The sequence below is a fragment of the Octodon degus genome, unplaced genomic scaffold (assembly GCF_000260255.1).
Source record: "Octodon degus isolate 3935 unplaced genomic scaffold, OctDeg1.0 scaffold00165, whole genome shotgun sequence".
Lineage (NCBI taxonomy): Eukaryota > Metazoa > Chordata > Mammalia > Rodentia > Octodontidae > Octodon > Octodon degus.
Window position 1 is genome coordinate 6,290,653 of NW_004524741.1, and position 11,342 is coordinate 6,301,994.

Sequence of the window (11,342 nt, forward strand, 5' to 3'; positions counted from 1 at the left end):
TTAAGCAGCATTCAAAATGCTCACTGGGAATATGCCTGCCAGCCTTCCAGGTACCCAGTTGGTCTTTAGCAATTAAGTCAGAAGGCAGATTGTGGGGATTGATAAGATGGAATTAAGCAGATAGTGGAGAAACTCTTCTTTTTAATAATAAGTCACCCTTTCTAAACTATCTGCTTAAATTGTATAAACAATCTTCCTTGTACACATAACAATGTTAAATGTTAATTAGTAGTAGAAATATAGTGCTGTAATGATTATGCATTATTATTACCACACTGATTAGATATTTAATGAGTGATATTGTGCTACTGTGTTTAATACAAAAATATATATGATGATTTTGGTGGAGGAAATAAATTTCAAGGATTTTTCTGGTCTTTTTCTCAAAGTCATAAATCTATTAATACATGAGGTGCTATGAAATTTCTGTCTTTTGTTCTAGAAACAGTAAGGTCTATGAGGAGGTAGTTTGTTTTAATTAGATGAAGAGTACTCCAAATATACTTTTGAATATCCATTCCATTAGCAGATAGTTCCCTGTATACAACTGTATGAAAAAGTATTTCTAACTTTCATTTGTTGATTGGACTGAATTTGATTTAATGCCGTACATATGTATATGCTGTTGTTTTTTCTGTTTTCATTCAGTGGTTGGAAATGATGGACTTTATGTGATTTTGAAAGGCTTAGCTCGACCTTATACAACGTCCTTTGAAAATCTGATTGAAGAAAATGACTTAAGTGGCTCCCTCATAACTCAGATCAGTGCTGCTTATGATCAAGGCCTAAAAACATCTCCAACTGTGAAGAACGTCCTACCTCCAGGTGACATAATGGTAAGAAGCAAGTCTTAGGTAACAGAACTCTCAATTCCTAATGTTAGCAGTTTTAGATCCAAATATAGAGTGCTAAAGTACTCAAGCTAATCTATCCTTTATTTGGAAATGCCGTTAAAAGGTCTTGATGTGGGATGCCTTTAACACGATACTGTGTACTGGTTGTGAGATGTACTTGGGCACCAAGACAAGGTCAGTGTGGCTGGCTCACTGGGTGGGGCAGGACACCGTTAGGACATGGGCGAGTGAGTGCGTGACATGAGCAGGGGCCCCAGAAGAGGAACCAGCAAGAGCCTTAAAGCTCAGGCCCAGAATGTGTGTTTCTCAGGTTTGTCTCAAGGTCAGAGCTATAGGAGTCAAGGGCCTGATTGCATTATCATCAGAAATTCTTGCTTGAAGTTATTTTCCTACATGTGTTATCTAACGGTTACTATCTGGTCAGAAAACATGAAATTGAATTTCTTTCTGCAGCTCTGGATAGTGTATGTGGAGATTAGGTTTGGTTTGGCTGTAAGTGTGAATAAAAAGCCACTTCCAGAGTTAAGGTGTTCGGGATGCTGACAGTTGAAAAGAGTTAAAGGAATGAATTGAATTATTTATCATTATGAGATGAAGATAGGAAAACCAAGACAAATATCAAGTCCCAAAATAATGAATTTGGGATAAAATTTTTAACAAGGATAAGTAAAGACAGACCTATAAAACTGTCCTTTTATCTCATATGAATGAATAATATATCTGATCTTTTTCTATAATATGTCACATACTCTATTTAATGTCATTTTATTCTGCTCTAGAAAAAGAATACCATGTTTGTCACAGCACCTACAATTAGAAGTGTCTCTTTATTGAGTGTGTAGTATTCAGTATGATCTATTTGGAGCGAGTTGCTTTTTTTAAAAGGCTAAATTCATGAATTAAATGGAGAGGTACTACTTCTTCATTCTGCCTTAAGTCACTGACAGCGGTATTCATCTCTGTTATTCCATTTTTGAAGTGTGATATTGTTTTCATTTTGTTTTTCTTGCTCATGGTGGAGAGAGAGATAATTTTCAGGTATTTTTCTTTAACAAGTTAACTTATCAACCGTGAAAGTAATATATAATAAATTTCACATTATCTTTAGCAGGTGGAATGATTATTGCCTTGATAATCCTTATAAAATTAATATTTTTATAATAATAATTATTTTATTTTATTGTATTCCTCCTCTCCTGCTCTTGTACATGTTAATACATGCACATCTCATACAGATGTTACCCTTTGCTTTGCAGGCTTTTAAACATGCCTACCAATCCACACATAATCCACACACATGCAGACACTGCTGTCTGAAAACATTGAGATGAAACAGGGAATCACTCAAATGAAAGAGGAGAAACGTTTGCTTTTCCTTAACGTAGGGAACAAAACTTGTTATAAAAACGGAGGAAGGGCCAGCCAAATAGCTCAGTGGATTAAAGCACCTGCAAGCAGGCACAGAGGCTGGGGGTTCGATCCCTGGGCCTGCCATGTCAGCCCCACCCCCCGGGTGTGCTGAGATGGCTATTGAGACTGGGCGTGGTGGTGTGCGCCTGTAATCCCAGCTCTTGGGAGGCTGTAAACAGGCGGACCACTATGAGTCCAATCTAGTAGTGAAATCCTGATCACCCTGTAGATCCTTCCCTAAACACACACACACACACAAAGAGGAGACAGTGCAAGCTTAGGTAGTAGGTGATATTAGGAAGGAGAGCTGTAACAATGAGCAGAGGAGAGTAAGTTCAATGTAGCTTTTGAAGGACAGGAAAATGTCATGGAGTGAAGGAAATTGAGTTATACCTCTATACTTACATTGCACAGAAATCTGCATAATGTTGCACACCGTGAATGAGCTGCCAGCTATTTTCTTGCCCCATCAACCTTGTGTGATCATACATGGAGTCCCTGATATCATTTTTCAAATCACAGGTGATAGACTCAAACCACACTTCATGGCTATACAATCATAGGCAATTTAGACTTAGGGTTCAGGTTCCCCATGCATAAAAACTGTGCTAATAAAAATAATACCCAGTGTTGAAGTCCTTGATTGTACTGAATGTGACTTTCTAAATCACCCAGCAGAGTGTTGAGCATATGGTAGGAGCTAACTTTTTACTTACAGTTGCTGCTATTGTTGATGGTGTTTCTGGTCTTCGTTCTGTCCCTTCTTCCAATGATCATCTTCCTGTTTTCAGTATTTCTTGTCAACACATTATGACAACCTTCCATCTTTTTTATACAATCTGCCAGCTACCACCATTCACTTTTCACATTGCTACTAGAGTGACTTTTGTGAAACCCAAATACTATCACGTGTTTCTTCCATTTGACATCATTTCTAATCATCTGTAAGACAACATTTCAGCTCCTTTGTCGTGTATTTCAAGGCCTTTCTCAGTGAAAGCATTCTCTCATTTTCATTGGTGCTCTGACGCATGTTGGACATGTAGCTTGTGTTTTAGCTTTCCTTCCATTACCTTTCATGTTTTGTTTTTTTGTCTTGATTTCATTCCATAGTAAATTCACTGAAGAGAGTCAATTATTCTCCTTATATAATCTAGCCACTGACATACATGCATAGATCATTTAAAATAAAGGCAATGAGAGAAAATGACTGAAGGAATAAACAATAATGGAAATAATTTAAGTAGGAAAAGTGTGTAAAGGGCAAAGTCTTATGAACAGGGAGGAAACATGGCCCATTCTTTCTCCTGAGAAACTAGTCAGGGTCATGTAGGACATTTCAGTCGTTTGTCGTTTACCTTTCAATCTTCCTGGAAGAGCTCATCTTTGATTAGGAACTATAATAGCCATGAAAAAAGCACAGACTTCATGTATTTCAGAAAGATTAATTTGGAGTTTAGATTTTGCCCTAGTGTCTTTCAGTTGCTATTGTTTGTGTGAATTTGATGTCCTCAGTCCTTCTGACATTTTGAACAAATTTATATGTTTATGTGAAAGCCAATGGATCCCTTTGTACATTTATTATACTGCTGCATATCAGAGGATGCATTTTAAATAAAAGTTTACTCTCAATCCAAAGAATGTCTAATTAACTTTTAAATTACAAATAAAATATGATAATTAGAATAAATTTGATATTCAAAATTGGCCGGAGATAAAGATTTCTAGAAAAATATTTTCTATTCTGCTATAGTTTCACTATTTCTAAGAAAAATATTGTCACTTTTTGAAAAAAAATAATCGTTTAGTTTTAGTCCCATTTATTGTATTTTTGAATATGACAAAGAACAATATCATATTTTAAACATTCATCTCCTTTATAAAAAATAATAGTGAAATATGATATGACATATGTGGGAAAAATCACTTTTGCAGCTGTGTGCATATGTGCTGCCCAAGCGAGTGCTACAGCTGATGTGGGTTTGGGGAAGTTGGCTGGGAAGGAAAAAGGGCGAATGTGAGGAGGCTCTAGGAAGCGCTTCATGCACAGGGTTGTTCGCTTAATGCTGTTGCTTTTAAAGTATAGATGCACAGAATTTGATGGGCTTTGGACTTATTTTTCTTTTAAAGAGAAAAAAATTAAAAATAACAATGAAAGAAATTCCAAAACATGCCAGTAGGAGAGTAACAATAATATGTTGTGTATTGCTATATCAGTAGCAGTTGTTCCCAGTGCAATATAGAGGCATGAAACATTGTCCAAATCGTATTAGCACAGCCCCTTCTTCCCAATCCAGCAAAAGATACTAGCCATTTATCTAGCTTAACTATTTTGTGCATATGTGTATTTTTTCCCTTGGACACATTTTTCTATAATTTCATTTTGATTACTACATGCTTTCCTAATGGTTTCTGTCTTTTAATGTAAAGTCTGTATTTTTCTGATGAAAACACTCTGTCATTAACATGTTAAACATTTCACAATTTTCACATGTGTTTGAAGATACATATTAAAATTTTTAATTTATACGCAAAGCCTACCCCTTTTTTGATCTGTATGTTGCTTGCCTTTCAATCTTTTCTCTTGCTCTTGTAAACGTAGGTCTTCTTAACTGTTCAGCCTCCACAAGCTATATTCATTTTCTTCCCCTTTATGTCACCGAGATTGCTATTGAATCCTAAAGATTCAGCAAAATAACAGTCATGTTTTTTCCTAAAACTTAGTATTAGATAAATGTAACTACCATTTGATCCTGTTGGATCAAATCCTTTTTATCTAACTTAGCATTTTATATATGATTTAACTTCAAGTTGAATTTTTTGGAATATATTCTTGAGTCCTAGTTGATTACTTACTAGGTACTTGAATGTGGTTATATTCCTTAGGTTTTAACAGTTTTTTCATTATTTTTCGGTCTAATTACTGTGTGCTAACTGATTGTGTCTACTGGAGCGCCTTTCATTATTTTCGAGATAGCATATTAATAATATTATTGATACTAGCCTATGTATAGAGCTACTTTGATGTTTAAAGATGACTCATGAAAGTACTTGCCAAAATAAGAACTCTATGCACAGTACATTTTATTTACCGTATATTCTCCAGAAAAATTTTAATAATCTAATTTAATGGAAAGTGCAGAAAGTAGATACAGAAGTAATGTTTGGTGAAATTCGACATCCTTCAACACTAACATTTCTGGAAAGATTAGGCATAGAAACAATGGAACTTGACTGAGCTGTATTTATTGAGTAGAGCACGCAAAGTCCTAGCCAGAACAGTTAGAAAAGGAATAAAAGTGAAAGGTGTCCAAACTAGAAAGGAAACATTTTTTTTATAGAAATTGTGATTTTATATACAGAAAACCCTACAGATTCCTTGATCCTCCAAACCTCTGGGGTAATGTGGCAGGGACTTAAAGTGCAAAGATCAGGAGCTATTGCATAAACTAACAACAACCTGCAGAAGTGTCAGAAGATATTCCAATTCACTAGCAAAAATATACGTAAGTTTGAAGCAAAAAACAGATGGGAGACTTCTATATTGAAAACTATAGAACATTGATGAGGTACAGGGATGGTGACACAAAAAAGATACCTGCATTCACTCATTGAAGGAAAGTGCTGTGACAGGCTCAGCGATGGCATGACAGACACAGAGATGAATAAATAGAATGCAGAACCCAGATGTCAGAAAACCCGTGCTTGCGATCAGTTGCATTTCAGCAAACACACTGAGAATGAAAGATGGAAAAAGATGTTCTCTTCAGTAAGTCACATTAGGACAACTGAATATTATGTCCAGAAGAATAAAATTGGACCCTTATCTCACATCATATTAAAGCACCATGCCCAATGGATGAAAGACTTCTGTAAAGCTTGGAAACAATAGATTGTTGAGGATGTATATACTGGAGAAAGCTCTATGATATTGGTTTGGGCAATAGTTACTGGGGATTAGCTGACAAGTCCAGGCAAAAGTAGTAATAATTGACAAGTAGAATTACATTAAAATTAAAAGCATCTGGTCAAACAACACTCTCAAAAGACAATAAAAAATTCAAGAAAATATTTGTAAATTGTATATCTCACAAGGGGTTAGTATCCAAAATATATATGGAATTCAAACAGCTGCATAGCACATAACCTGAGAAAAGTGGCAAAAGATCAATGAATGGACACTACTCAGAGATGTCCCTCTTTCATGTCTGAAGATATACAAATAGCTCACAGTACATTAACAAATGCTAAAAGCACTTATCGTCAGAGAAATGCATAGTAAAGCCACATGAGAGGCTCTTGCCTGTTGGGCTGCTACCAAAAGACAAAAGTAAGTGCCAGCGAGCATATGGAGAAAAGGGAAACGTGCACATTCTTGGGAGAATGGAAATTGGTGTAGTGTTAGGGAAAGCAGTGAAAAATAGAAGTGCCATTGGCATTGACAATTTTATGTTAATTCACTGGTGAACTTATTTTTTTCCATCACTTGCCTGTTATGAATAAAGTAGCCCAAGAAAGCTCAGATTTATGTTTTCATTAATTGATGTTAGTCTTTCTGGGTGCTAAGCTCTGTATGTCATTTCAATGTTTTTGTTTTGTTTTGGTCTATGTTATGTGTCACTGGCATGCTTTCTCAGTAGTATAATTTTTCAGTATATTTTGAAATTAAATAGTTTGATGTTCTTCCCTTTGTCCTGTTCTGCTCAGGATTGCTTAAGATAGATTTGTGTGTGTCAGTCCACATATAGATTCGTTTTACTTCTATTTATATGAAAAATGTCATTGAGATATTGATAGAGAAAGTGAATCCGCAAATTGCCTTGTGAAATCATGATGTTAACATACAGTGGTAGTGTTAAGCCTAGAAAAATAAAACAAGAAAACCCTGTTATTTCTGATATCTATGAACTTCTAGGACACTACCCTATGTAATAATTTAGCCACAGAGAGACATGTGTCATGAGATCTCATTTACATGTGGAATTTAAGAGTTCAATTCTTTTTTCTTTTTCTTTGGATTTTTTATTTTTTTTTTCCGGAACTGGGATTGAACTCAGGCCCTTGTGCTTGCCGGAAGTGCTTATTCTACTGAGCCATCCCCCTGACTTCTAAGAGTTCAATTCTAAGAAGCAGAGAATAGAATGGGGTTACAAGAGACTGGAAGTGTGTGGTTATTGAGGACATGTTATTGAAAAGCTAGAAAACGTAGGTTAGTAGAAAGAAGTTCCAGGTAGCTACTGTGCAGCGTAACAACTATAGTTAACAACAGTGCTTTCATGAAAATTACTGAAGTAGATTTTAAGTACTCAAATCACAAAAACAATTAGATAAAATAACACATATTAACTAGCTTAATTGAACCTTTCCACAATGTACGCATCTTTGAAGGCATCATTTGACATGTTAAATGTACATAATTTCTATTTGTCACAACATAAATAAATTTTTAAAAATAAAAAAGACAATAGTAGCTTTTGGTGGGTAATAGAGTATTGAAAAGACTGAATTTAATATGGGTAGAAAGCAGATTATTGAAGGCATTCTTTGTGTTTATAAAGGGTTTTGAAGAAAGGAAAGTCAGAATTCAGAAAATACTGTAGATATCACTGAATACAATGTGTGATTAAATTGGAAAATGCACCTAAGGGAATACTTTTGAGACAGAGATAAAAGAAGTAAGAGAATAGATGATTCTGAGTTTGAGGTTTAAGAATTTTGGACTTTTATAAGGCAGTTCTTGAAATGCCGGCTTTGACTTACACTCACAATAGCATTTAATACAGCAATTTATAGATAAAAAGTTTTGAAAGGATAGGAACAAAAGTGTAATCATTGTATTTCACTCATGAAAAGCAAAGAATAATTGTGGGATCAATACTGTTGTTTAGGAGTGAAATTTTAAGGGCATGAAATACACAACGATTCAATTCTTACTTCGTGCCTGTGAAATGAAAAAAACAACAACAACAAGCATTTCCTGTCTAAAGTTAAAAAGTAATACTTGCAATCATTTGGGGAGCTATAATTGTACCATTATGTAACATAAAATGCCACTCCCCTCCAGTATACTTCAGTTTCTTAGTTTCCCATGCATCAAGTCCTGTTCCAGTTTCAGTTGCTTCTGTCTCTCAGAAATGGCTGGTTACGGTGGCGCAGAGCTGGTCACTATGATGTACACTGCATAAACTGATCCCTAACTTATGACCCTTGCTGCCTGTGTACTTCCTGCTCTCTTTATTCCATATAAGCTGTAGACCACCAGAGATCAGGGCCTCATATTTGGGAACTGACTCAAATCACTGCCCACCTACCCAAATAAATCTTCCTCCAAATCCTGGATGTCCTGTAGGTGTTTATGCTTGACCTAGTATCACCACCTTTGTCAACATATGGAAAGCCAATAGTTTAACCTGCTTGTAATGGTATAAATCAAGAACCAGTGTTAAAAAACATGTGATCATAATTTATTGCGTGCTGGATAAATTTAGTTGCTGATATTTACATTAATTATCATGTCTTTGGGGGAATAAATCCCCTCAAAAATCTTTTTTATTCCTCTATATAAGTTACTGTCTACACCATCGGTAAAAAGCTCAGTGGAGGAAGATAGGATGGAAGCAAGGAATCTGGAGAAACCAACATGCTGCAAAAATATATTAAGGATTGGGATTTTCTTAATTTAAAGGGCAAGTTGATCACTGAACTCTTAAAGCCCAAATTTTTAATCTCCCCAATACAAAATATTCCTGGTCTATTTTACGTTATAAATACCATCAATATCTTTCTAGCTGTGGGTAATTATACTATGAGTATCTTATCCAGATTGGTTACCTTTATTGGATTGTTATAAAATATTAGGAGGATGTATAAAGCCATCAATAAATACTTGCTATCACCAGAGAAAGCATGAATCTTTCCATAAAGCAGTTGCAAGGCAATTTCAACTGTACATACTGAATAAAACTCAACCAATAACTTCAAGTGGAAAAATATTCCCATTTTTAAGCTCTTGATCAAGCAGTTGGTTGTACTGAAGGAGAAAGGCAAAGCCATGCTTGAGAAGGACGAGGAAATTTCTTTAAGATGTCTAGCTCCTGTGGCTCTGAATTTATGATAATGTGGGCTTCCTACGTATGACTTTCCTATACTTGTCTTCATTCCGTTGCTTCCCTCTGAATCTCCAGTATTCTGCGAAGATTCATTCTGAGTCTGGGCTATTGATTCCTTCCATTTATTCTCCAGATGTGGTCTCCCGAGTCAACCATCCCAAACCCTGTACCAAGGTGACTTACATGAAATCAGGAAATCTAATATCAATAAAGCCTTTAAATTGTTAAACAAGAATAAATTAAATTAATTTAATTAGCCAGAGCCTTCAAATTATCAAAGATGAACTGTGAAATGAGTTTTGATTCAACTAAATAGTGAATGATAGAGGATTTAATCCACGTTGATTAGAAGTTCCTGTTTGCATGTACCACATATAATTTATCTAAACTGACATGTTTAAAATATATGAAGTTGTTTTCTTAATAAAATGAAGTGCAAATGTTAAATATTAAATATCTGGAAGTCTATAACGTACAAAATAAACGAGAAAATATTTTTCTGGTGATGATAAATTGGAAAGGTAATATCTGATTGTTTTTCCAGTAATTAAAAGAATAATAGATAGCTTGAGGCATAGATAAAATATGAAGATATCTCTTACCATAGTGTAGTGCAACTAAAAATAAACTTTGTCTCGTTAAATTTATTACTATTTTCAATAAAGAATAAAATTATACTGTGCATGACTTTTTTTTTTCTATTTGTATTTTTAGGGATGGGTCTATAGGGTGTTCAAGGTCTCACTACTAGATTGGACTCACAGTGATCCACCTGTTTACAGCCTCCCAAGAGCTGTGATTACAGATGCGCACCACCACACTCAGTCTCAATTGTCATCTCAGGGCACCTTGGAGGCAAGGTGGGCACAGCAGGCCTGGGGATCAAACTCCCGACCCCTGCACCTGCTTGCAGCCTCCTTAATCTGCTGAATTTTTGGCCTGGCCCTCATGACATGGTTTTACAAATTATTGTTTTTATTTTATTATCTCATTCTTTGTTGGAGGGTGTTGCACAGGGAATGAAACTCAGCACATTTTGCTTGTCAGGCAAGTGCCATACCACTGAGCTATATTACCAGCCTGTGTATAGCATTTTTATAGCTCTCTTGTTATGAAAGAAATAAATGAGAGGTATTTACTGATACATAGCAAGCTATAATAGCATTTACCAATGCTATTATTAAACAATTATAAATAAGTGAAACTTACAAGCATTAATCCACATATATTTCACTTTAAAAACATACACTTAATAAAAGTAAGCATTCAATTAATGTCACCACATTTTTCCAATCTACTTTTCAAAATGTTACTTCTCATTTGACTACTTGATAATGTGTTCAGGAATGAAGAGTTAGGAAATGGAGACAGAGGACAGCTGAGAGTTCAAGGCTAGCCTGCGCTACAGACTGAGGCTCTGCCTCAAGGAAACAAAAACAAAAGCAAAAACTGTTCTTGTCTCACGAAGTATCATACTAGCAAAGCCTACATCATTTGAGGATTAAAATAATTCGTTCTTAAAAATTAAATTTAGGGCCAGGGAGATAGCTCAGTAAAATATGTGCTTTATTGGCAAGCGCAGAGTCCTGAGTTCAATTTCCAATACCGAAAAAAGAGAGAAACAGAGAGAGAGAAAGAGAGAGAGAGAGAGAGAGAGAGAGAGAGAGAGAGAGAGAGAAGAAAGAAAATAAGTGAACTTTCCTTATGTGGAAATTTTCATATCTTTTGTAGTATATCAACTATAGTAAACTCGGTGGTTTTGTACTTTTGTGTGTATAAATGTACTAAGCTGAGTATAGGAGTAAGTTCATATTTCCTGTTCTATGTATTGCAAATATGGTCCCCCAAAACATTACAATGTTCACTTATCATTCCAGATAGAGCAATTTTATATATCCAAATGAGTTGGTTTCTAAGATGAAGGCATCTGACTGCAGACATATGATGTAACAAAAATGTTTTAAAAATA

General features: G+C 35.2%; 1 protein-coding gene across 1 annotated transcript in view; it reads left to right on the forward strand.

The window, feature by feature from the left end:
• The window catches only part of Cnbd1 (cyclic nucleotide binding domain containing 1), a gene marked incomplete at its 3' end in the record, with an annotated part of 439,441 nt that overhangs the window by 308,603 nt on the left and 119,496 nt on the right, over nucleotides 1-11,342 (forward strand). The window contains exon 6 of the mRNA XM_004643105.1: nucleotides 649-836. Coding sequence (XP_004643162.1) covers nucleotides 649-836 — 188 coding nt within the window. The remainder of the gene's footprint in view (nucleotides 1-648; nucleotides 837-11,342) is intronic.